The 27,541-nt window shown below is 55.2% G+C and overlaps 1 protein-coding gene across 4 annotated transcripts in view; it reads left to right on the plus strand.

The window, feature by feature from the left end:
- MARK4 (microtubule affinity regulating kinase 4) overlaps positions 1 to 27,541 on the plus strand; it is a 59,768-nt gene that overhangs the window by 10,863 nt on the left and 21,364 nt on the right. For 2 of the 4 annotated variants that reach the window (XM_073642081.1, XM_073642083.1), the window contains exons 4-15: positions 10,542 to 10,590; positions 10,670 to 10,735; positions 10,835 to 10,905; positions 14,096 to 14,152; positions 14,234 to 14,470; positions 18,548 to 18,667; positions 18,767 to 18,866; positions 19,059 to 19,168; positions 19,252 to 19,405; positions 23,177 to 23,391; positions 23,620 to 23,723; positions 23,779 to 24,033. In XM_073642081.1, the coding sequence (XP_073498182.1) occupies positions 10,542 to 10,590; positions 10,670 to 10,735; positions 10,835 to 10,905; positions 14,096 to 14,152; positions 14,234 to 14,470; positions 18,548 to 18,667; positions 18,767 to 18,866; positions 19,059 to 19,168; positions 19,252 to 19,405; positions 23,177 to 23,391; positions 23,620 to 23,723; positions 23,779 to 24,033 (1,538 nt within the window). The remainder of the gene's footprint in view (positions 1 to 10,541; positions 10,591 to 10,669; positions 10,736 to 10,834; positions 10,906 to 14,095; positions 14,153 to 14,233; positions 14,471 to 18,547; positions 18,668 to 18,766; positions 18,867 to 19,058; positions 19,169 to 19,251; positions 19,406 to 23,176; positions 23,392 to 23,619; positions 23,724 to 23,778; positions 24,034 to 27,541) is intronic. The other 2 variants (XM_073642082.1, XM_073642084.1) reach the window with 1 other exon arrangement.

The raw sequence follows: 27,541 nt of genomic DNA on the forward strand, positions 1-27,541 counted from the left end.
ACCTCCGGCAGAGTCGCGGCCCCCCCCCCCCACCTCCGGCAGAGTCGCGGCCCCCCCCCCCCACCTCCGGCAGAGTCGCGGTCGTCCCCCCCACCTCCGGCAGAGTCGCGGTCGTCCCCCCCACCTCCGGCAGAGTCGTGGTTCCCCCCCACCACCACCTCTGGCAGAGTCGCGGTTCCCCCCACCACCACCACCACCTCTGGCAGAGTCGCGGTTCCCCCCACCACCACCACCTCTGGCAGAGTCGCGGTTCCCCCCCACCACCACCACCTCTGGCAGAGTCGCGGTTCCCCCCACCACCACCACCACCTCTGGCAGAGTCGTGGTTCCCCACCCCCCCCCCACCTCTGGCAGAGTCGCGGTTCCCCCCCACCACCACCACCTCTGGCAGAGTCGCGGTTCCCCCCCACCACCACCACCTCCTCTGGCAGAGTCGCGGTTCCCCCCCACCACCACCACCTCCTCTGGCAGAGTCGCGGTTCCCCCCCACCACCACCACCTCCTCTGGCAGAGTCGCGGTTCCCCCCCACCACCACCACCTCCTCTGGCAGAGTCGCGGTTCCCCCCCACCACCACCACCTCCTCTGGCAGAGTCGCGGTTCCCCCCCACCACCACCACCTCCTCTGGCAGAGTCGCGGTTCCCCCCCACCACCACCTCTGGCAGAGTCGCGGTTCCCCCCCCCCCATCACCACCACCACCACCTCCTCTGGCAGAGTCGCGGTTCCCCCCCACCACCACCACCTCCTCTGGCAGAGTCGCGGTTCCCCCCCACCACCACCACCACCACCTCTGGCAGAGTCGCGGTTCCCCCCCACCACCACCACCACCTCCTCTGGCAGAGTCGCGGTTCCCCCCCACCACCACCACCACCACCTCTGGCAGAGTCGCGGTTCCCCCCCACCACCACCACCACCACCTCTGGCAGAGTCGCGGTTCCCCCCCCCCACCACCACCACCACCTCTGGCAGAGTCGCGGTTCCCCCCCACCACCACCACCTCTGGCAGAGTCGCGGTTCCCCCCCCCCCCCACCACCGGCAGAGTCGCGGTTCCCCCCCCCCCCACCACCGGCAGAGTCGCGGTTCCCCCCCCCCCACCACCACCACCGGCAGAGTCGCGGTTCCCCCCCACCACCACCACCTCTGGCAGAGTCGCGGTTCCCCCCCACCACCACCAGAGTCGCGGTTCCCCCCCACCACCACCACCTCTGGCAGAGTCGCGGTTCCCCCCCACCACCACCACCTCCTCTGGCAGAGTCGCGGTTCCCCCCCACCACCACCACCTCCTCTGGCAGAGTCGCGGTTCCCCCCCACCACCACCACCTCCTCTGGCAGAGTCGCGGTTCCCCCCCACCACCACCACCTCCTCTGGCAGAGTCGCGGTTCCCCCCCACCACCACCACCTCCTCTGGCAGAGTCGCGGTTCCCCCCCACCACCACCACCTCCTCTGGCAGAGTCGCGGTTCCCCCCCACCACCACCACCTCCTCTGGCAGAGTCGCGGTTCCCCCCCACCACCACCACCTCCTCTGGCAGAGTCGCGGTTCCCCCCCACCACCACCACCTCCTCTGGCAGAGTCGCGGTTCCCCCCCACCACCACCACCACCTCTGGCAGAGTCGCGGTTCCCCCCCACCACCACCTCTGGCAGAGTCGCGGTTCCCCCCCACCACCACCACCTCCTCTGGCAGAGTCGCGGTTCCCCCCCCCACCACCACCACCACCTCTGGCAGAGTCGCGGTTCCCCCCCACCACCACCTCTGGCAGAGTCGCGGTTCCCCCCCACCACCACCACCACCTCTGGCAGAGTCGCGGTTCCCCACCACCACCACCACCTCTGGCAGAGTCGCGGTTCCCCCCCACCACCACCACCACCTCTGGCAGAGTCGCGGTTCCCCCCCACCACCACCACCACCTCTGGCAGAGTCGCGGTTCCCCCCCACCACCACCACCACCTCTGGCAGAGTCGCGGTTCCCCCCCACCACCACCTCTGGCAGAGTCGCGGTTCCCCCCCACCACCACCACCACCTCTGGCAGAGTCGCGGTTCCCCCCCACCACCACCACCACCTCTGGCAGAGTCGCGGTTCCCCCCCACCACCACCACCACCTCTGGCAGAGTTGCGGTTCCCCCCCCCCATCACCACCACCACCACCTCTGGCAGAGTCGCGGTCCCCCCCCCCCCCCCCACCACCACCACCACCTCTGGCAGAGTCGCGGTTCCCCCCACCACCACCACCACCACCACCTCTGGCAGAGTCGCGGTTCCCCCCCACCACCACCACCTCTGGCAGAGTCGCGGTTCTTCCCCCCCCACCACCACCACCACCTCTGGCAGAGTCGCGGTTCCCCCCACCACCACCACCACCTCTGGCAGAGTCGTGGTTCCCCACCCCCCCCCCCACCTCTGGCAGAGTCGCGGTTCCCCCCCACCACCACCACCTCTGGCAGAGTCGCGGTTCCCCCCCACCACCACCACCTCCTCTGGCAGAGTCGCGGTTCCCCCCCACCACCACCACCTCCTCTGGCAGAGTCGCGGTTCCCCCCCACCACCACCACCTCCTCTGGCAGAGTCGCGGTTCCCCCCCACCACCACCACCTCCTCTGGCAGAGTCGCGGTTCCCCCCCACCACCACCACCTCCTCTGGCAGAGTCGCGGTTCCCCCCCACCACCACCACCTCCTCTGGCAGAGTCGCGGTTCCCCCCCACCACCACCTCTGGCAGAGTCGCGGTTCCCCCCCCCCCATCACCACCACCACCACCTCCTCTGGCAGAGTCGCGGTTCCCCCCCACCACCACCACCTCCTCTGGCAGAGTCGCGGTTCCCCCCCACCACCACCACCACCACCTCTGGCAGAGTCGCGGTTCCCCCCCACCACCACCACCACCACCTCTGGCAGAGTCGCGGTTCCCCCCCCCCACCACCACCACCACCTCTGGCAGAGTCGCGGTTCCCCCCCACCACCACCACCTCTGGCAGAGTCGCGGTTCCCCCCCCCCCCCACCACCGGCAGAGTCGCGGTTCCCCCCCCCCCACCACCACCGGCAGAGTCGCGGTTCCCCCCCCCCCACCACCACCACCGGCAGAGTCGCGGTTCCCCCCCACCACCACCACCTCTGGCAGAGTCGCGGTTCCCCCCCACCACCACCAGAGTCGCGGTTCCCCCCCACCACCACCACCTCTGGCAGAGTCGCGGTTCCCCCCCACCACCACCACCTCCTCTGGCAGAGTCGCGGTTCCCCCCCACCACCACCACCTCCTCTGGCAGAGTCGCGGTTCCCCCCCACCACCACCACCTCCTCTGGCAGAGTCGCGGTTCCCCCCCACCACCACCACCTCCTCTGGCAGAGTCGCGGTTCCCCCCCACCACCACCACCTCCTCTGGCAGAGTCGCGGTTCCCCCCCACCACCACCACCTCCTCTGGCAGAGTCGCGGTTCCCCCCCACCACCACCACCTCCTCTGGCAGAGTCGCGGTTCCCCCCCACCACCACCACCTCCTCTGGCAGAGTCGCGGTTCCCCCCCACCACCACCACCACCTCTGGCAGAGTCGCGGTTCCCCCCCACCACCACCTCTGGCAGAGTCGCGGTTCCCCCCCACCACCACCACCTCCTCTGGCAGAGTCGCGGTTCCCCCCCCCCACCACCACCACCACCTCTGGCAGAGTCGCGGTTCCCCCCCACCACCACCTCTGGCAGAGTCGCGGTTCCCCCCCACCACCACCACCACCTCTGGCAGAGTCGCGGTTCCCCACCACCACCACCACCTCTGGCAGAGTCGCGGTTCCCCCCCACCACCACCACCACCTCTGGCAGAGTCGCGGTTCCCCCCCACCACCACCACCACCTCTGGCAGAGTCGCGGTTCCCCCCCACCACCACCACCACCTCTGGCAGAGTCGCGGTTCCCCCCCACCACCACCACCACCTCTGGCAGAGTCGCGGTTCCCCCCCACCACCACCACCACCTCTGGCAGAGTCGCGGTTCCCCCCCACCACCACCACCACCTCTGGCAGAGTTGCGGTTCCCCCCCCCCATCACCACCACCACCACCTCTGGCAGAGTCGCGGTCCCCCCACCACCACCACCACCACCTCTGGCAGAGTCGCGGTTCCCCCCACCACCACCACCACCACCACCTCTGGCAGAGTCGCGGTTCCCCCCCACCACCACCACCTCTGGCAGAGTCGCGGTTCTTCCCCCCCCACCACCACCACCACCGGCAGAGTCGCGGTTCCCCCCCACCACCACCACCTCTGGCAGAGTCGCGGTTCCCCCCCACCACCACCAGAGTCGCGGTTCCCTCCCCCCCCACCACCTCCGGCAGAGTCGCGGTACCCCCCCCACCACCTCCGGCAGAGTCGCGGTTCCCCCCCCCCACCACCACCTCCGGCAGAGTCGCGGTCCCCCCCCCCCCACCACCTCCGGCAGAGTCGCGGTTCCCCCCCCCACCACCACCTCCGGCAGAGTCGCGGTACCCCCCCCCCCCACCACCTCCGGCAGAGTCGCGGTTCCCCCCCACCACCACCACCACCACCACCACCACCTCTGGCAGAGTCGCGGTTCCCCCCCACCACCACCACCACCTCTGGCAGAGTCGCGGTTCCCCCCCCACCACCACCACCACCACCTCTGGCAGAGTCGCGGTTCCCCCCCCCCACCACCACCACCACCTCTGGCAGAGTCGCGGTTCCCCCCCACCACCACCACCTCTGGCAGAGTCGCGGTTCCCCCCCACCACCACCCCTTTTAGTGGTCGCCTTTATATAAATGGCTTATAGCTTAAAGTATTTGCACTCCTTCATAATAGCAGGCCCAAATACTTTAGTATCATCCATAGCAAACTTTTGCATAGATCAAACTCAACAGAGAGAAGGGTGACTAGTAGTGAAGAAGTCAGGACTGTTCATCCCGGAAACCTGCCAGGACCGCTCATCCTGGGCACCTACCAGGACCGCTCATCCTGGGCGCCTACCAGGACCGCTCATCCTGGGCGCCTACCAGGACCGCTCATCCTGGGCGCCTACCAGGACCGCTCATCCTGGGCGCCTACCAGGACCGCTCATCCTGGGCGCCTACCAGGACCGCTCATCCTGGGCGCCTACCAGGACCGCTCATCCTGGGCACCTACCAGGACCGCTCATTCAATGTCCTCCTTTCTTTAGTTTAAAACATTTTGAGGGAAAGTCTTGTGGCATTTGCAGTCTGATGTTACCGTCACCATTTCTTGTTTCCTCTGTGATCTCGCTAACATCTCCCATCTTGTGCCTAAAATAACTGCAAGCTTGTGTCTTGATATCATTGCCAGCTCCTGTCACCTGGCATACATCACTGCCGGCCCTTGTATGACATGTGATGTCACTGCCGGCCCTTGTATGACATGTGATGTCACTGCCGGCCCTTGTATGACATGTGATGTCACTGCCGGCTCTTGTATGACATGTGATGTCATATACGTATAGTGTGATTCCTTATGGCAGGTCTGTTACATGGGATCATATACAGTGAATATAAAAAGTTCACACGCCCCAGGTTTATGTCATGTAAAAAAAAAAAAATCCTACAAAGATGAATAATTTCAGAACTTTTTCCACCTTTAATGTTAACCTTAATTTGTTCAAATCCATTGAAAAACAAACTTAAATCTCTTCGGGGTTTAAAAAGAAAAATAAAGAACTAAGATAATGTGGTTGCATAAATTTGCGCACCCTTACACTAATACTTTGGTAAAGTCCCCTGGGAATTTCTGACATCATTCAGTCTTTTTGGGTCGGAGTATGTCAGGACTGCACATCTAGAATTGGTGATCTTTGCCCGCTCCTCCTTGTAGTAGCTCAACATCGGACAGATTGTGGGGGCATCTCCTGTGTACAGCGCCCTCTTCAGGTCACCACAGATTGTCACGTGGGTTCAGGGCTGGGCCTTTCCAAAACTTCCATCTTCTTCTGGTGAAGCCATTCTTTTAGTGATTTGGAGGTCATTTAGGGTTGTTGTTGTGGTGGTGAAAGATGAAATTCCTCTTCGCCTTCAGCTTTTTAGAAGAGGCCTGAAGTTTTTCATGTAAAATTGACTGATATTAGGACTATTCATAATTCCCTCTCCCTTGGCTAAAGCCCCTGTTCCAGACTCCAAAAAAAAGTGCCAAAGCACTATGCTGCCTCCACCATGCCTCACTGTGGGGATGGTGATCTTCTGGTAAAGCAGATTGTTGGCTTTGGAAGTATGGCCGAAAAGCTACACACAATATTTCCCATGTTATTTTTACAGATGTGATGTAGGTTTTAACAAAACATAGCCTTGCTTGGATGTGTTCCTTTGTCAGAAAAGACTTCTGTCTTGCCGCCTGATACAGGCCGTATATATATATATATATATATATATATATATATATATATATATATATATATATATATATATATATATATATATATATATATATATATATATATATATGGCAGTTATGGCAGCTCTTTCAATGTTTTTGTCTGCCTCTTGGCAGCCTCCCAGACCAATTTTCTTTTTGTCTGTCCTATTCCTGATCTAAGGGTCTAGACTTTTAGCTGAGATGAATCTGTGCTACAGTAAATTTATCACTTAAACATGAGCCGTGTATGAGGGAGTCGTGGAGTCGGAGTCAGTGTCATGGAAGTTGAGGAGTCGGAGGTTTGGCTTACCGACTCCACAGCCGTGCAACTTTAAGCCCCTTTTTCACAGTGTCCATGGTAGTTCTAATGCCTTGGAAATGTTTTTTTCCCTTCTCCTGATAACGTTCTACAACGTGATCCCTTTGCTGTGTTATCAACTGTTTACGGACCATGAATGCTGCTGTAAAATTCAACTAAGAAAATGTCAGGAAAATTCTCCTAGAACATCGAAACTTTCTCTGAAGTTACTCAGAATTGCTGTAAATGATGGTGGCTGTGTGATGACTATGTAACATGTGATTGGCTAATTCTGAACACAGCCACACCCCCAATTATAAGAGGGTGCCCACACTTATGCAACCATGTTATTTTAGTTTTGTTATTTTTATTTCCCTGATTTCAGTTTGTTTCTCAATGGTTTTGTACAGATTATGGGCTATTAAAGGTTTAAAAATGGAAAAGTTCTGAAATGATTCTTCTTGGTAGGATTTAGTCTCCTGTTTATTATAGGGGATCGTATGTATACAGTAAGGTTTGATATAGGTTAGTCCGTTATAACAACCAGTATCCTCATAGATGATCATATATGTGATCATGTGCATTATATATAGACTTGTGCCTGTTATATGGGATCACGTATGTAAAGACTGCTCTGTTATGAGATTATGTATGTAGACCCCTGCCTGTTATATGTGATCATGTATGTAAAATCTGGCATGTGATTAGATCATATATGGAGAGTTAAGTCAGTTATGAGATCACGTAGTTCTTGCCCGTCCTACAAGTCTTGCCTGTCCTATGAGATCGCGTACATCCGACCCCTGCTATGAGGTCGTATTTGTCTGGCCCATCCTACGAGATTGCATACCTCTGGCTCCTCCTACTAGTTCGCTTACATCTGGCTCTTTCTACAAGATCGTGTACGTCTAACTCCTCGTACGGGGTCGCGTACGTCTGGCTCCTCGTAAGGGGTCGCGTACGTCTGGCTCCTCGTAAGGGGTCGCGTACGTCTGGCTCCTCGTACGGGGTCGCGTACGTCTGGCTCCTCGTACGGGGTCGCGTACGTCTGGCTCCTCGTACGGGGTCGCGTACGTCTGGCTCCTCGTACGGGGTCGCGTACGTCTGGCTCCTCGTACGGGGTCGCGTACGTCTGGCTCCTCGTACGGGGTCGCGTACGTCTGGCTCCTCGTACGGGGTCGCGTACGTCTGGCTCCTCGTACGGGGTCGCGTACGTCTGGTTCCTCGTAAGGGGTCGCGTACGTCTGGCTCCTCGTAAAGGGTCGCGTAAATTTGGCTCCTCGTAAGGGGTCACGTACGTCTGGCTCCTCGTAAGGGGTCACGTACGTCTGGCTCCTCGTAAGGGGTCGCGTACGTCTGGCTCCTCGTACAGGGTCGCTTACGTCTGGCTCCTCGTACAGGGTCGCGTACGTCTGGCTCCTCGTACAGGGTTGCGTACGTCTGGCTCCTCGTACGGGGTCGCTTACGTCTGGCTCCTCGTACAGGGTCGCGTACGTCTGGCTCCTCGTACGGGGTCGCGTACGTCTGGCTCCTCGTACAGGGTCGCGTACGTCTGGCTCCTCGTACGGGGTCGCTTACGTCTGGCTCCTCGTACGGGGTCGCGTACGTCTGGCTCCTCGTACGGGGTCGCGTACGTCTGGCTCCTCGTACGGGGTCGCATACGTCTGGCTCCTCGTACGGGGTCGCGTACGTCTGGCTCCTCGTACGGGGTCGCGTACGTCTGGCTCCTCGTAAGGGGTCGCGTACGTCTGGCTCCTCGTAAGGGGTCGCGTACGTCTGGCTCCTCGTAAGGGGTCGCGTACGTCTGGCTCCTCGTAAGGGGTCGCGTACGTCTGGCTCCTCGTAAGGGGTCGCGTACGTCTGGCTCCTCGTAAGGGGTCGCGTACGTCTGGCTCCTCGTACGGGGTCGCGTACATCTGACCTGTCCTACAAGATCGTGTAGTATGGCCCCCCCATGAGATCACGTACATCTGGCCCCTAATACGAGGTCACGTACTCCTGGCCCATCCCACAAGATTGTATACATCTGGCCCGTCCTACAAGGTCGTGTACGTCTAGCCTGTCCTACTAGATGGCACACATCTAGCCTGTCCTACTGGATCGCGTAGTCTGTCCCCTCCATGAGATCACGTAAATCTAGTCCCTCCTACAAGGTCACGTACGTCTAGCCTGCTAGATCGCGTAGTCTGGTCCCTCCTACAAGGTCACGTACGTCTGGCCTGTCCTACAAGATTGCATACGTCTGTACTGTTCTACAAGGTCGCATACGTCTGACCGGTCCAACGAGATTGCGTAGTCTGGCCCCTCATGAGATCACGTACATGTTGCCCCTCCTACGGGGTCACGTGCGTTAGGCTCATGCTACGAGGTCGCATACGTCTGGCCCATCCTACAAGGTCGTGTACATCTGGTCTGCCTGATGAGATCGCGTAGTCTGTCCCCCCCCCCCCCCACATGAGATCACATACATCTGGCCCCTTCTATGAGGTTGCGTATGTTTGGCCTGTTCTACGAGGTCATGTACATCTGGCCCTTCCTACGAGGTGGCGTACGTCTGGCCCGTCCTTTGAGGTCATGTACTTCAAGCCCTTCCTATGAGGTTGCGTACGTCTGTCCCTTCCTACGAGGTTGCGTACGTCTGTCCCTTCCTACGAGGTTGCGTACGTCTGTCCCTTCCTACGAGGTTGAGTACGTCTGTCCTTTCCTACGAGGTTGCATACTTCTGGCTCGTCCTACGAGGTTGCATACTTCTGGCTCGTCCTACGAGGTTGCATACTTCTGGCTCGTCCTACGAGGTTGCATACTTCTGGCTCGTCCTACGAGGTTGCATACTTCTGGCTCGTCCTACGAGGTTGCATACTTCTGGCTCGTCCTACGAGGTTGCATACTTCTGGCTCGTCCTACGAGGTTGCATACTTCTGGCTCGTCCTACGAGGTTGCGTACTTCTGGCTCGTCCTACGAGGTTGCGTACTTCTGGCTCGTCCTACGAGGTTGCGTACATCTGGCTCTTGCTACGGGGTCGCATATGTCTGGCCCGTTCTACAAGGTTGCGTAGTCTGGCCCCCATGAGATCATGTACATCTGGCCCCTCCTATAAGGTCGCGTACATGTGGCCCCTCCTATGAGGTCGCGTACGTCTGGCCCGTTCTACGAGGTCATGTACGTCTGACCCTTCCTACGAGGTCGCGTACGTCTGACCCTTCCTACGAGGTCGCGTACGTCTGACCCTTCCTACGAGGTCGCGTACGTCTGGCCCTTCCTACGAAGTTGCGTACGTCTGGCCCGTCCTACGGGGTCGCGTACGTCTGGCCCTTCCTACGAGGTCGCGTACGTCTGGCCCTTCCTACGAGGTCGCGTACATCTGGCCCTCCCTACGAGGTCGCGTACGTCTGGCCCTCCCTACGAAGTTGCGCACGTCTGGCCTGTCCTACGGGGTCGCGCACGTCTGGTCCGTCCTACGGGGTCGCGCACGTCTGGCCCGTCCTACGAGGTCGCGTACGTCTGGCCCGTCCTACGGGGTCGCTCACGTCTGGCCCGTCCTACGGGGTCGCTCACGTCTGGCCCGTCCTACGGGGTCGCTCACGTCTGGCCCGTCCTACGGGGTCGCTCACGTCTGGCCCGTCCTACGGGGTCGCTCACGTCTGGCCCGTCCTACGGGGTCGCTCACGTCTGGCCCGTCCTACGGGGTCGCTCACGTCTGGCCCGCCCTACGGGGTCGCGTACGTCTGGCCTGTCCTACGAGGTCACGTATGTCTGGCCCCTCCTACTAAATTGCATGCATGTGGCTTGTCCTATAAGATATTGTATGTTAGTTGTATAATTGGAGATCATTTACCTGTAACCTTTTTTTCCATTTCCTTCTATTTTGTGTCTTTGCAGCTTTTCCGTGAAGTTCGAATCATGAAGGGACTGAACCACCCAAATATTGGTGAGTGTAGACCCCCATGAGGCGCAGCCTCTGCTTTCCTCTCACTTTCATCTCTCACTCACCTGTCTCTTCCTTACAGTGAAACTGTTTGAGGTGATTGAGACGGAGAAGACGCTCTACCTGATCATGGAGTACGCCAGTGGAGGTACGGGGTCTCTTGGGTCTCTTCTCGTCCCTCCTCCCGTTGGTTCTCCCGATCCCCATTTATCATCTAATTTATCTAATTGCTTTCCTCTTCCTTCAGGTGAAGTGTTTGATTACCTGGTGTCTCATGGTCGAATGAAGGAGAAAGAAGCTCGTGCCAAATTTCGTCAGGTAAGCAGGGGTCTCCCCCTTCCGTCTGTGCTCCGACGTTTGATGTGTTTCCACTCAGAGTGGACACTTTAGAGACACTCCTCCCGTAGAGCGCTGGATTCCTGGCGGCACAGATTTCACTCGGTGATGAGGTCGTTCTGCGGGAATATCGGTCCATTCAGATTGGATCATTAGGTGGAGGTGCTGACATACTGTGAAAGGCCTGTTCTGCTGCTCTATAGGAATAACTTCTGAGGACAATAAAGGTCGAGGAAGTGAGGAAAACTCATTGTCGTGTTTCTTGGAGAAATAACTATATGATCACTACGGCACTGTCCTTCTGCCATGGGGGAAACAGCCGCCATGAAGGGAGGAGCAGTCACAATGCTTGGGTAAATCCTAATGCCCAAACATCAGTTTTCAGGGAACACCAAGAAAACCTTCCCCATCATTACTGCTCCTCCACCAGCCTAACAAGAAGGAGGCATCAATCTACAGGTTCCAGAGGAGCCAGGGAGCCCCAAGAAAACCTTCCTCACCATTACTGCTCCTCCACCAGCCTAACAAGAAGGAGGCATCAATCTACAGGTACCAGAGGAGCCAGGGAGCCCCAAGAAAACCTTCCCCACCATTACTGCTCCTCCACCAGCCTAACAAGAAAGGTGCATCAATCTACAGGTACCAGAGGAGCCAGGGAGCCCCAAGAAAACCTTCCCCACCATTACTGCTCCTCCACCAGCCTAACAAGAAGGAGGCATCAATCTACAGGTTCCAGAGGAGCCAGGGAGCCCCAAGAAAACCTTCCCCATCATTACTGCTCCTCCACCAGCCTAACAAGAAGGAGGCATCAATCTACAGGTACCAGAGGAACCAGGGAGCCCCAAGAAAACCTTTCCCATCATTACTGCTCCTCCACCAGCCTAACAAGAAGGAGGCATCAATCTACAGGTACCAGAGGAGCCAGGGAGCCCCAAGAAAACCTTCCCCGCCATTACTGCTCCTCCACCAGCCTAACAAGAAGGAGGCATCAATCTACAGGTACCAGAGGAGCCAGGGAGCCCCAAGAAAACCTTCCCCACCATTACTGCTCCTCCACCAGCCTAACAAGAAGGAGGCATCAATCTACAGGTACCAGAGGAGCCAGGGAGCCCCAAGAAAACCTTCCCCACCATTACTGCTCCTCCACCAGCCTAACAAGAAGGGGGCATCAATCTACAGATTCCAGAGGAGCCAGGGAGCCCCAAGAAAACCTTCCCCATCATTACTGCTCCTCCACCAGCCTAACAAGAAGGGGCATCAATCTACAGGTTCCAGAGGAGCCAGGGAGCCCCAAGAAAACCTTTCCCATCATTACTGCTCCTCCACCAGCCTAACAAGAAGGAGGCATCAATCTACAGGTACCAGAGGAGCCAGGGAGCCCCAAGAAAACCTTTCCCATCATTACTGCTCCTCCACCAGCCTAACAAGAAGGAGGCATCAATCTACAGGTACCAGAGGAGCCAGGGAGCCCCAAGAAAACCTTCCCCACCATTACTGCTCCCCCACCAGCCTAACAAGAAGGAGGCCTCAATCTACAGGTACCAGAGGAACCAGGGAGCCCCAAGAAAACCTTCCCCACCATTACTGCTCCTCCACCAGCCTAACAAGAAGGAGGCCTCAATCTACAGGTACCAGAGGAACCAGGGAGCCCCAAGAAAACCTTCCCCACCATTACTGCTCCTCCACCAGCCTAACAAGAAGGAGGCATCAATCTACAGGTACCAGAGGAGCCAGGGAGCCCCAAGAAAACCTTCCCCACCATTACTGCGCCTCTGCAGCCTGACAGGAAGGAGTAATTTATCTAAAGGTACCGGAGGACCAGGGTGCCCCAGTGGATTCATCTGACCTGCTGTTTTTCCACTGATTGGTGAAACAATTTTTGTGCTTTTCTCTGGAATCGCTGCTCTGTTTCTCGTAGACCGTAATCGCGCTGGAAATGTCATCTGCTGTTATAACTCATCCATGCTAAGGACATTGTGTGTTCAGTCACATTAGTTGGGCACCACTGTAATATTCAGCTGCTTCTGTTCATAAGAATTATTCTTCACTTCCTCCTCTGATCCTTTCACCACAACAATTCTTCACTTTCTCCTTTGATCCATTCACCAGAACAATTCATTATACCTTCCTCTGACCCCTTTGATTGACAGGTTATTTCCATCTACCTGACCCTGGATGTTTTTCCTCTCACCACTTTCGGTACACTTTTCTTGTACCCGGCCTCGTTCTAAGCCGCTCGGACCTCTCGATTTTACCATTTGTTTGGATTCACACTGAAATTGAGACATGGTAAAGTAATGATGAGATTTTATACTGCACAGTGGGGTCCCGTATGGGAAGCTCCAGTCGTTGTACACATACTGTCTCTGGTAAAGTGGCCGCTTTGTGTATTTCTGCCTTACGTGGATTGCCACTTTTATTTCTCTTCTCTCCTCTTTGGCTCAAGGAGAACACTGATGTTCACATGCCCTAATAGAATATATGTAGGAGTTCTTACCCCCTAGCCTTACTTGCTGATCGTCTGTTGTCCGGCCTTTGACATTCTAGGAGACAACTGCGTAAAACGCTCGATTATCCTTGACAGTCCTATAGACAATGAATGGAGTGCACGTCTTCAAGCTCAACCTCCACTGCATTCAGAGTTCTCTGGATGGCTGATGGACCCAGCAGTCTGACTCCCAGCGATCAATAGATTATCTGACCCGTACGTCAAAACTTTGCACAAACCTTGTAATGAGACGTCCTTTACATTTTGGGCACGGTCAGATGGTGCGGCCAGCAGCATGCCACCAAAGCTCTGCCCACCGTGATGGTGGCCGCATGTTGACTGTGGTCTCGATCCTACCCCAGTCCTCCACCACCCACACATGTAGGCGATCCTGGCTTTCCCTCCAAAGCCGCTGCAAGTCTGTGGTTAGCAATATTGTTTGCTATTTGCTAACTACCAATGATGCTAACAGAGTGTCTGATTCCGGCTAACCGGGCACTACGCAAACTGACCAAGAACTATCATATAAGCCTACAGGCTGGAAGTGGTGCCAGAGCCAGGATGCACTGACTTATGTAGAGCTTCTCATTGTGCATCTCTCCTCCAGGGCCGCGGTGATGTATGGTAGTCTGGTGGAGGCTTCTGTAACCAGTAACAGTGACCGTATGTCTTGTCTCCTTACAGATTGTATCCGCCGTTCACTACTGTCACCAGAAGAACATCGTTCATCGAGATCTCAAGGTGAGAAGGTTTCTTAGACCCCCTGGTCTGCTCTGACTGTCTCCACCCTTCTATCATGTCCCAACCCGCTTGCTCTTTCAGGCTGAGAATCTCCTACTCGACTCAGAGGCCAATATAAAGATTGCAGACTTTGGGTTTAGCAATGAATTTACTCCTGGAGGAAAACTGGACACGTTTTGTGGGAGCCCCCCATATGCCGCTCCTGAATTATTCCAGGGCAAGAGATACAATGGTCCGGAGGTGGATGTGTGGAGCCTGGGGGTCATCCTCTACACGCTGGTCAGTGGGTCCCTGCCATTTGATGGACAGAACCTTAAAGTAAGTCTTTGTGATTTGTCCATGAGGTCAACTGCAGGGGGAGAATAAGGGAAACGCTGTTAACAGAAATACATCACCCCAGGGTGCAGCATGGGGGAACTGTTTATTGATCTCCTGGGGTGCGGCTCCCTCGATGCTGCTCCTTCGATATTGCTCTTTGATCTTCTGGGGTGTGGATCCCTTGACGCTGCTCTTTGGTCTTCTGGGGTGCGGCTCCAACGACACTGCTCGTTAAGGTGTGGATCGTGCAACTTCGCTCAGTAGTTTATTGGGGAGCTACTTATGCGAGACTGCTCATTAGTACCCTGGGGTGCAGCTTTTGGGACCCTGCTCATTGGTCTCTTGGAGTGATGTTCCCATGATGCTTCTCATTGGTCTCTTTGGGTGCGGCTTTTGGGGTCCCACTCATTAATTTATTGGGGTGTGGCTCCTGTAACGCTGCTTATTAGTCTACTGGGGTGCAGGTCCTGCTGCTCATTGGTCTCCTGGAGTGAAGCTGTCATGATGCAGCTTATTGGCGTCCTGTGATTCCATTGCCTGATCCTGTGGAGTGCGGGTCCTCGGATGCTGATCGTTGGTCTCTTGGGATGTGGGTCCTGCGATTCCATTGCTTGGTCTTCTGAAGTACAGGACCTTGGTTGATGTTCATTGGTCTCCTGGGGTTCGGGTCCTCAGATGCTGTTCTTTTGTTTCTTGTGGTGTGAGTCCTGGAATGCTGATCTTTGGTCTGTGGGGGGCGGGTCCTCATATGCTATTAGTTGGTCTCTTGGAGTGTTGATCCTTGGATGCTGATCATTGGTGTCCTGGGTGCGGGTCTTCGGATGCTAATCGTTGATTTTCTGAGGTGCGGGTCCTTGGATGCTGTTCATTATCGTTGGTCTCCTAGGGTGCGGGTCCTCGGATTCTGGTCGTAGGTCTCCTACGGTGCAGGTCCTCGGATGCTGATCGTTGGTCTCCTGGGGTGCGGGTCTTCGGATGCTGATGGTTGGTCTCTTGGAGTCCGGGTTTTGGGATGCTGATTGTTGGTCTCCTGGGGTGCAGGTCCTCAGATGCTGTTTGTTGGACTCTTGTGGTGCAGGTCCTTGGATGCTGATCATTGGTTTCTTAGGGTGCGGGTCCTCGGATGCTGATCATTGGTCTCCTTGGGTGCTTACCCTCAGATGCTGATCATTGGTCTCTTTGGGTGCGGGTCCTCAGATACTGATCGTTGGTCTCCTGAGGTGTGGGTCCTTGGATGCTGATCGTTAGTCTCCTGGGTTGCAGGTCCTTGGATGCTGTTCTTTGGTCTCTTGTGGTGCTGGTCCTCGGATGCTGATAGTTGGTCTCCTTGTGTGCGGGTCCTTGGATGCTGATCACTGGTCTCCTAGGGTGCGGGTCCTCGGATTCTGATCGTTGGTCTCCTTGTGTGCGGGTCCTCGGATGCTGATGGTTGGTCTCCTGGGGTGCAGTTACTTGGATGCTGATGGTTGGTCTCCTGGGGTGCTGGTCCCCTGATGCCTGATTGTTGGTCTCCTGTAGCGCGGGTCCTAGAATGCTGATCGTTGGACTCCTGCGGTTCGGGTCCTTGGATGCTGATCATTGGTCACATAGGGTGCTGGTCCTCGGATGCTGATCATTGGTTTCCTAGGTTGCGGGTCCTTGAATGCTGATCATTGGTCTCCTGGGGTACAGGCCCTCAGATGCTGATGGTTGGTCTCCTGGGATGTGGGTCCTCGGATGCTGATCATTGGTCTTCTAGGGCATGGGTCCTAGGGTGCTGTTCTTTGTTCTATTGGGGTGCGGGTCCTTGTAAGCTGTTCATTAGTCTCTTGGTGTACGGGTCCTTGGATGCTGATCGTTGGACTCCTAGGGTGCCGGTCCTTGAATTCTGATCGTTGGTCTCCTGGTGTGCAGGTCCTCGGATGCTGATGGTTGGACTATTGTGGTGCGGGTCCTCAGATGCTGATCATTGGTCTCCTAGGGTGTGGGTCTTCGGGTGCTGATCATTGGTCTCCTAGGGTGTGGGTCCTGGAATGCTGATCATTGGTCTCCTAGGGGGCGGGTCCTTGGATGCTAATGGTTGATCTCCTTGGGTGCAGGTCCTTGGATGCCTGTTGTTGGTCTCCTGGGGTTCGGGTCCTCGGATGTTGATCGTTGGTCTCCTGGGGTGCGGGTCTTTGGATGCTGATGATTGGTCTCCTAGTGCTCGGGTGCTCGGATGCTGATGGTTGGACTCTTGTGGTGCTGGTCCTCAGATGCTGATCACTGGTCTCCTAGAGTGCGGATCCCCGGATGCTGACCATTGGTCTCCAAGGGTGCGGGTCCTCGGACGCTGATGGTTGGTTTCCTGAGGTGCTTGTCCAGATATGCTGTTTATTAGTTACTTGGTGTGTGGGTCCTCAGATGCTGATCGTTGGTCTCGTAGGGTGCGGGTCCTTGAATTGTGATCATTGGTCTCCTGGGGTGCGTGCCCTCAGATGCTGATGGTTGGTCTCCTGAGGTGCGGGTCCATGTATGCTGTTTATTAGTCACTTGGTGTGCGGGTCTTCGGATGCTGATCGTTGGTCTCCTGGGGTGCGAGTCCTCGGATGCTAATCACTGGTCTCTTGGAGTGCTTGTCCTTGGAATGCTGATCATTGGTGTCCTAGGGTGCGGGTCCTCGGATGCTGACCATTGGTGTCTTAGGGTGCGGGTCCTCGGATGCTGATGGTTGGTTTCCTGGGGTGCGGGTCCTTGAATGTTGATGGTTGATCTCCTGGGGTGTGGGTCCTTGAATGCTGATGGTTGATCTCCTAGGGTGCGGGTCCATAGATGCTGATCGTTGGTCTCCTTGGACGCGGGTCCTAGGATGCTGATCGTTGGTCTCCTGGGGTGCAGGTCCTCAGATGTTGATCGTTGGTCTCCTGGGGTGCAGGTCCTCAGATGCTGATGGTTGGTTTCCTTGGGTGCGGGTCCTTTGATGCTGATGGTTGATCTCCTGGGGTGTGGGTCCTTGAATGCTGATGGTTAATCTCCTAGGGTGCGGGTCCATAGATGCTGATCTTTGGTCTCCTAGGGTGTGGGTCCTCAGATGCTGATCATTGGTCTGCTAGGGTGCGGGTCCCGGGTGCTGATCAGTGATCTCCTGGGGTGCGGGTACTCGGATGCTGATCATTGGTCTTCTGGGGCGCGGGTCCTAGGATGCTGTATTTTGGTCTCTTGGGGTGTGGGTCCTCGGATGCTGTTTATTTTATTTATTTATGTTTTTTGTTCTCTTGTGGTATGGATCCTCGAATGCTGTTCTTTGTTTTTTTGGGGTGCGGGTCCTCCGATGCTGATCGTTATTCTCTTGGGGTGCTGGTCCTTGAATGCTAATCGTTGGTCTCTTGGGGTGCGGGTCCTTGGATGCTGATCGTTGGTCTCCTAGGATGCGGGTCCTGAGATGCTGATTGTTGGTCTTCTGGGGCGCTGGTCCTAGGATGCTGTTCTTTGGTCTCTTGGGGTGCAGGTCCTCGGATGCTGTTCTTTGGTCTCTTGTGGTGCGGGTCCTCAGATGCTGATCATTGGTCTCCTAAGGTGTGGGTCTTCGGATGCTGATCATTGGTCTCCTAGGGTGCGGGTGCTCGGGTGCTAATCGTTGACCTCCTGGGGTGCGAGTCCTTTGATGCTGATCATTGGTCTCGTAGGATGCGGGTCCTCGGATGCGGATCATTAGTCTCCTAGAATGCGGGTCCTCGGATGCTGATCATTGGTTTTCTGAGATGCGGGTCCTAGGATGCTGTTCTTTGGTCTCTTTGGGTGCGGGTCCTCGGGTGCTGTTCTTTGGTCTTTTGTGGTGCGGTTCCTTGGATGCTGTTATTTGGTCTCTTGGGCGTGCAGGTCCTTGGATGCTGACCGTTGGTCTCTTGGGGTGCAGGTCCTCGGATGCTGATCGTTGGTCTCTTGGGGTGCAGGTCCTTGGATGCTGATCGTTGGTCTCTTGGAGTGCAGGTCCTCGGATGCTGTTCTTTGGTCTCTTGGGGTGCAGCTCATTAGTTCCCTGGTGTGCAGCTCCCAGGATGTCAGTTCTGATGGATGGAGCTGACCAGACTATGATGTTTTTTTTCTTCTTTTCGGCAGGAGCTGAGGGAACGCGTCCTTCGTGGTAAATACAGGGTCCCGTTCTACATGAGCACAGACTGTGAGAGTGTCCTGCGCAGGTTTCTGGTGCTGAACCCTACCAAACGCTGCACCCTAGAGGTGACCACACCACTGCTGCCTCTCACCCCTGTCCTGTCTGTGTTTAACCATCGATATCCTTAATTTTTTTTTCTTTTTTATCTTTTTTTAATAACCTAGCAAATAATGAATGATAAATGGATGAATATCGGGTTTGATAGTGATGATCTGAAGCCATACAAGGAGCCAGAGGAAGACCACGCCGATCCGAAGCGCATTGGTGAGGGCGACGCACCCCGATACTGTCCATGACATGTCTTCTGCTCACTTACTAATGACCCACAATGACACTGGCATAGATCCTTCTTTGGATGTTGCATCCCTGGCAGGGAGTCCCCGGGGTCCATTCCCATTCCAGCACTGTCCATGTATGTGTGTGTCAATCTTCCAAGTGTCTCCTCGTCTTCCTCAGAGATTATGCTGGAGATGGGATATTCCAGGGAGGAGATCAAAGACGCTTTAAACTCTAATAAGTACAATGAAGTGATGGCGACCTACCTGCTGCTGGGGCGGAAAGCTGAGGTGAGACCGGACACAGGCGCAGTCCTGCATCGCCAGCCGGTGCCGGGTGAGACAGTCTGACATCTCCCCTCTGTATCCTGCAGAATGAAGGAGGCGAGTCTCGCTCAGACAGCACGCTCTCACTGTCTCGGAGCAGAGTCACCTCAGATGTCACCAATGGTGCCACCAAGTCATCATCAACCTCCCACAGTAAGAACCAGCGAGGCTACCAGAGGCAGAGGAGGCACAGCGACTTCTGTGAGTACCCACACCATTCAGGCATGGCTACCAAGATCCATCAGCACCTAGTGACCCAGAGGAGAGACAGGAACAAATATCAAGCTTGAACTCCCTGACACCTGGGGTACAAGATAATGACCCTCAGGGTACAGGAGAATGACACTGACTCTCGGGGTACAGGATAAAGACACTAGGGGTACAGGAGAATGACACTGACCCTATGGGTATAGGATAATGACACTGACACTCGGGGTACAGGATAATGACGCTGACCCTCAGGGTACCGTATAATGACAGTGACACTAGGGGTACAGGATAATGACGCTGACCCTCAGGGTACAGGAGAATGACACTGACCCTATGGGTATAGGATAATGACACTGACACTCAGGGTACAGGATAATGACACTGACCCTATGGGTATAGGATAATGACACTGACACTCAGGGTACAGGATAATGACACTGACACTCAGGGTACAGGATAATGACCCTCAGGGTACCGTATAATGACACTGACCCTCAGGGTACCGTATAATGACACTGACACTCGGGGTACAGGATAATGACACTCGGGGTACAGGATAATGACGCTGACACTCAGGGTACAGGATAATGGCACTCGGAGTACAGGAAAATGACACTGACCCTCAGTGTACAGGTTTATGACATTCGGGGTACAGGATAATGACACTTGGGGTACAGGGTAATGACACTGACCCTCAGGGTACAGTATAATGACACTGACACTCGGGGTACAGGATAATGACACTCGGGGTACAGGATAATGACGCTGACACTCAGGGTACAGGATAATGGCACTCGGGGTACAGGAAAATGGCACTGACCCTCGGGGTACAGGATAATGACACTGACCCTCAGGGTACAGGAGAATGACACTGACCCTATGGGTATAGGATAATGACACTGACACTCAGGGTACAGGATAATGACACTGACACTCAGGGTACAGGATAATGACACTGACCCTATGGGTATAGGATAATAACACTGACACTCAGGGTACAGGATAATGACCCTCAGGGTACCGTATAATGACACTGACCCTCAGGGTACCGTATAATGACACTGACACTCGGGGTACAGGATAATGACACTCGGGGTACAGGATAATGACGCTGACACTCAGGGTACAGGATAATGGCACTCGGAGTACAGGAAAATGACACTGACCCTCAGTGTACAGGTTTATGACATTCGGGGTACAGGATAATGACACTTGGGGTACAGGGTAATGACACTGACCCTCAGGGTACAGTATAATGACACTGACACTCGGGGTACAGGATAATGACACTCGGGGTACAGGATAATGACGCTGACACTCAGGGTACAGGATAATGGCACTCGGGGTACAGGAAAATGGCACTGACCCTCGGGGTACAGGATAATGACACTGACCCTCAGGGTACAGGAGAATGACACTGACCCTCAGGGTACAGGAGAATGACACTGACCCTCAGGGTACAGGAGAATGACACTGACCCTCAGGGTACAGGAGAATGACACTGACCTTCAGGGTACAGGATAATGACACTGACCCTCAGGGTACAGGATAATGACACTGACCCTCAGGGTACAGGATAATGACACTCGGGGTACAGGATAATGACACTGACACTCAGGGTACAGGATAATGACACTGACACTCAGGGTACAGGATAATGGCCCTCAGGGTACAGGACAATGACACTGACCCTCAGGGTACAGGATAATGACACTGACCCTCAGGGTACAGGATAATGACACTGACCCTCAGGGTACAGGATAATGACACTGACACTCGGTGTACAGGATAATGACACTAGGGGTACAGGTGAATGACACTGACCCTATGGGTATAGGATAATGACACTGACACTCGGGGTACAGGATAATGACACTTGGGGTACAGGGTAATGACACTGACCCTCAGGGTACAGTATAATGACACTGACACTCGGGGTACAGGATAATGACACTCGGGGTACAGGATAATGACACTCGGGGTACAGGATAATGACGCTGACACTCAGGGTACAGGATAATGGCACTCGGGGTACAGGAAAATGGCACTGACCCTCGGGGTACAGGTTTATGACATTCGGGGTACAGGATAATGACACTGACCCTCAGGGTACAGGATAATGACACTGACCCTCAGGGTACAGGATAATGACACTGACCCTCAGGGTACAGGATAATGACACTGACCCTCAGGGTACAGGATAATGACACTGACCCTCAGGGTACTGGATAATGACACTGACCCTCAGGGTACTGGATAATGACACTGACCCTCAGGGTACAGGACACTGACACTCGGGGTACAGGATAATGACACTGACCCTCAGGGTACAGGATAATGACACTGACCCTCAGGGTACAGGATAATGACACTGACCCTCAGGGTACAGGATAATGACACTGACCCTCAAGGTACTGGATAATGACACTGACCCTCAGGGTACTGGATAATGACACTGACCCTCAGGGTACAGGACACTGACATTCGGGGTACAGGATAATGACACTGACCCTCAGGGTACAGGATAATGACACTGACCCTCAGGGTACAGGATAATGACACTGACCCTCAGGGTACAGGATAATGACACTGACCCTCAGGGTACAGGATAATGACACTGACCCTCAGGGTACTGGATAATGACACTGACCCTCAGGGTACTGGATAATGACACTGACCCTCAGGGTACAGGACACTGACACTCGGGGTACAGGATAATGACACTGACCCTCAGGGTACAGGATAATGACACTGACCCTCAGGGTACAGGATAATGACACTGACCCTCAGGGTACAGGATAATGACACTGACCCTCAAGGTACTGGATAATGACACTGACCCTCAGGGTACTGGATAATGACACTGACCCTCAGGGTACAGGACACTGACACTCGGGGTACAGGATAATGACACTGACACTCAGGGTACAGGATAATGACACTGACACTCAGGGTACAGGATAATGACACTGACCCTCAGGGTACAGGATAATGGCACTCTGGGTACAGGACAATGACACTGACCCTCAGGGTACAGGATAATGACACTGACACTCGGTGTACAGGATAATGACACTAGGGGTACAGGTGAATGACACTGACCCTATGGGTATAGGATAATGACACTGACACTCAGGGTACAGGATAATGACACTCGGGGTACAGGATAATGACACTCGGGGTACAGGATAATGACACTGACACTCAGGATACAGGATAATGGCACTCTGGGTACAGGAAAATGACACTGACCCTCAGGGTACAGGATAATGACACTCGGGGTACTGGATAATGACACTCGGGGTACTGGTTAATGACACTTGGGGTCCATGATAATGACACTCGCGGTACAGGATAATGACACTGTCACTTGGGGTACAGGGTAGTGACACTCGGGGTACAGGATAATGATGCTGACACTCGGGGTACAGGATAATGATGCTGACACTCGGGGTACAGGATAATGAGACTGATACTCGGGGTACAGGATAATGAGACTGATACTCGGGGTACAGGATAATGAGACTGATACTCGGGGTACAGGATAATGAGACTGATACTCGGGGTACAGGATACTGACACTCGGGGTACAAGATAAAGACACTTGGGTACAGGATAATGACACTAACCCTCAGGGTACAGGATATTGACACTGACACTCGGGGTAGAAGATAATGACACTGACACTTGGGTCGATCCGATCACCGCCGTCATGTTTCGTGGGTGGAGCTTCCCTATAATGATGTCATCTTTCCTCGGTAGGTGGTCCTGCACCCACTCCCTCCCAAGCCAAGCGCAGTCCTCCTGGGGCAGTTGATGACGGCACAGTTGGGGAGCGTCTTGCCCCCAGGAGGGGCAGTGGATCTGTGAGTGGGGGTAGCCGGCCTCCCCCTCCCTCCAGCCCTATGGTTAGCCACGCCCACAACCCAAACAAGGCAGAAATTCCAGAGCCGCGCAAAGAGGCTCCGCCCACAGCGGTAAGGCTCTGTCTCTGCTCACTTCCCACCATTTTCAAGAACTTTGCTTGCTGCCAAGAGCTGAAAACCTGCCCTGATCTAATCCAGGTTATGGTTTGCTACAATGTGACAGTGGGGCATCCAGGTCTCCATGGATTGTGTAAACACATTGTAACAAGCCTTCAGCTGTGAGAAGATCTGGGCAGGTTCTCGGCCTCCGTAAGGTGCTGATTACTCTCTGTCTGACAGATGAACACTCCTCCGGGTGTGATGGGCCGCAGGAACACGTACGTGTGCACAGACCGCCACGCTTCAGAGCGCCACTCCCTGCTCCATAATGGAAAGGAGAACAGGTAAGTGTTGGGCTGGCGGGACGTGACCGGAGACGCTGCCCCCTCTGATCCCCAGCTCTGTCTTGTCACTCAGCTCTACTCCTTCTCGCCCGCCCGCACCATCTCCCTCAACGCAGAGCATCGCAGAGCGCAGCAGCCTCTCCCGAGGATCCAATGTCCGCAGCACTTTCCATGGTGGCCACGTCAGAGATCGGAGGGGACAGAATCCACCTCCTAGCTCACCCACGCACCCCCACGAGGGGCTAAACCAGAGCCGATCCCGAGCCACCTCCAACCTGTTCAGCAAGCTGACCTCTAAACTGACCCGCAGGTAAGGCAGAATATGGGGGGGCCCGGGAGACCCTGACAGACCGACCCCGGTGAAATAGGTGACGTTAGAGTGTAGATGTAGGTAGGATGCCCATCCAGGTGAGAGAGCAGAGCATGATATCAGTGAGCGTGGACCGTCCTGAGCATGGTGACCCCCGGGGGCCAGAAGCAATCAAACCACACAAACCAAATTTTCTTTTTAAAAATGTTCAGAATTTACAACCAACTAGTAATTGTGGTAGGTGGAGAATCCGGTCACCCAGTGATTTCACCGCACAATACCAGGTGTAAGTACAAAACCCAACGATCAATGGCGAACTTCCCTTCTTTCTGGATGTTATATGGTAAAGTGAATGGCGCCATTGAAAACTGCAACCTGTCGTGTAAAAAACAAGTCCTTATTAGTGATGAGCGAGCACTAAAATGCTCGGGTACTCGGTACTCAGGTCGAGCAAATCGTACTGCTTGGGTAGTCAATGGGAAACTCAAGCAATTTTCTGGCGGCTCCCCCCGAAGGTCTGCAGTGGGCCTTAAAAATTGGTCAAATCGATGGAAACAGCACTGAAATGGCATGGGAACAGCATGGGGAAGACCCCTGGAAGCATCTCTGACTCCCAGGTCACGGCTGGGAACAGTGTTGTCAGAGTATTACGCCACTTTTACTGCCTGTTTACAAAACCGAAAATAAAATGGATTTTACTGGAAAGAATGTTAAGGTACATTCTTTCCAGGATAATGACTTGTATGAAAGGCAAAATAAATAGGTAAATAGGAGTAAAAAAATGCTCCTCCGCACCTTGGGCTATGTTCACGCATAGTGTTTTTGCTGAGTTTTTGCAAGTTCGCATTGTTTTCAACGGTGAAAAAAATCATTCACCAGTAAACGTAATTTTAACATTTTACTGCCTTATCTGATGTAACGGGTCCGGGAGGCGGAACCTCTGAGCTACTATACAAGGGGGCGGCCCTTGTAAGGGAGCGGGTGGCAGTCTCTGGGTGAACGGACAGGGAGTTACGGCAAGTGATCAGGGCAGTCTCTGGGTAAGGGGTAGGTACGACCTGTGATGGCGGAGCCTCCGGGTAGGCTAGCAGGCAGATGGTAGATGTGTGCTCCCAGGTGAGCAAGCGAGAGTCTCTGGAATAGCAGGTGGTCACGGCACGTGACGGCGGAACCTCCGGGCTGGCAGGCAGGTAGGTAACGGAGAAGCGCTCCCAGGTGAGCGGGCAAGAGTCTCTGGAATAGCTGGTGGTCACCGCACGTGACAACGGGACCTCCGGGCTGGCAAGCAGGCAGGTAACGGAGATGCGCTCCCAGGTGAGCGGGCAAGAGTCTCTGAGATAGCTGGTGGTCACAGCACGTGACAACGGAGCCTCCGGGCTGGCAAGCAGGCAGATAACGGAGAAGCGCTCCCAGGTGAGCGGGCAAGCTGGTCCATAGACAGACTGACCGGAGTAGTAAGGCAGACCGTCGGACCTCAGGCAAGCAGGCAGGTAGCTGATATGCGCTCCCAGGTGAGCGGGCAGGCTGGTCCTTTAGACAGACTGACAGGAGTAGTAAGGCAGACCGTCGGACCTCAGACTGGCAGACAGGTAACAAGTATTCAGGCAGGAATCAGGCAGGTAACTAGCAGGAAACTGGCAGGAAACTGGCAGGTAACTGGCAACGGGACCTGAGGGCTGAAGCACAGGTGAGACACAGGTGCAAACAACATTGCTCGGGCACCTCCATTTTGGAGGAGGTGCCTTATATATGATGAAGTCCTCCGGCCATTGGCCGGGGACTCTTTAGGGCGGCGCGCGCGGCCCCTTTAAGAGGAGGGAAGCGCGCGCGCGCCCTAAGCACAGGGGCCGGGAAGGAGCGCGCGCTGAGAGCAGAGCAGGAGGAGGACGCCGGGACGGAGCGCGCGCTGACAGCAGAGCAGGAGGAGGACGCCGGGACGGAGCGCGCGCTGACAGCAGAGCGGGGAGAGGACGCCGGGACGGAGCGCGCGCTGACAGCAGAGCGGTGAGGGGAGCAGCGTCCCTGCCTAGCAGAGGGCAGGGACGCCAGCGCTACAGTACCCCCCCCTTTAGGCCCCCCCTTTTTTAGGCCAGACAGAAATTTAGCTAGGATGAGAGGGGCATGGATATTCTCCCGGGGCTCCCACGTTCTCTCCTCAGGACCAAACCCCCTCCAATCTACCAAGAAAAAGGTCTTTCCTCTTACCCTTTTGGTGGCAAGAATGTTCTCTACCTCAAACTCGTCCTCAGCAGAAACCGGAGCAAGAGGCGTACCTGTAGACTTAGAAAAAGAGTTAAGTACCACAGGTTTGAGGAGAGATACATGGAAGGAGTTAGGGATCCGTAAGTTGGCCGGGAGTTTCAATTTATAGGCCACCGGGTTGATCTGACTGATAACCTCCAGTGGGCCGATGAACCGAGGCCCCAACTTATAGGAAGGGATCTTGAGCCGGACATATTTGGACGAGAGCCAGACTTTATCCCCAGGACGGAATTGAGGAGGATCCAGACGTCCTTTGTCAGCGTGCCTTTTCATACGCTCGGATGACAGAAGGAGTGCGGACCGGGTACTCTCCCATATAGAGGAAGACTCGCTCTCGTGATTGTTGTACGAGAATTCGGCCCATGGCAGGAGATCCACCCAGTCAGAATGGTGGGCATTAACGAAGTGCCGGAGGTAACTGGTCAGGTTCTGATTGATCCGCTCCACTTGACCATTAGACTGTGGGTGGTAAGCGGAGGAGAAGTCCAGAGTGACGTCTAGCAATTTACAAGTGGCTCTCCAGAAACGAGAAGTGAACTGTACTCCTCGATCCGACACGATGTGACGGGGCAGGCCATGAAGACGGAAGATGTGGCGGATAAAGACTCTAGCCAGCTCGGGTGCAGACGGAAGACCTGGCAGGGGAATGAAGTGAGCCATCTTGGAAAAGCGGTCAGCGACCACCCAAATGACCGTACAACCGGCAGAGACGGGCAGATCAGTTACGAAGTCCATCGCTATATGCTGCCAGGGGGCAGCAGGTGCTGGCAGAGGAAGAAGGCGGCCGGCCGACAGGTGTCTCGGAACCTTGTTGCGGGCGCAGGACACACAGGCAGAAACAAAGTCCATAACATCCTTGTGCAGGTTAGGCCACCAGTAGTGCCGGGTAATAAGCTGGAGGGTCTTTTTCTGACCGGCGTGGCCAGCTAGTTTAGACGAATGACCCCAGTGTAGGATCCTCTCCCGATCAGGTACCGATACGAACGTCTTACCAGGAGGGAGACAATTTAGACTCACGGGGGCCACCTGCATTACTCTGGCGGGATCGATGGGGCAGTCACATGGTCTATGAGGTGGTAATGTCTCTGCCTCCTCCATATCAAAGACATGAGCACAAGACCAATAAGGAATCGGAAGTCCAGGTAGATTAGCTGGGATAGGAGAGGGACGGACGGAATGGACGGGAACCAGACAGGTTTTATGACAGTCTTGTCCCCAGCGAAGGACTTCTCCGGTTTGCCAGTCA

This window comes from Phyllobates terribilis, unplaced genomic scaffold, assembly GCF_046119375.1.
Source record: "Phyllobates terribilis strain yellow unplaced genomic scaffold, ASM4611937v1 Scaffold_7__3_contigs__length_470593459, whole genome shotgun sequence".
Classification (NCBI taxonomy): Eukaryota; Metazoa; Chordata; class Amphibia; order Anura; family Dendrobatidae; genus Phyllobates; species Phyllobates terribilis.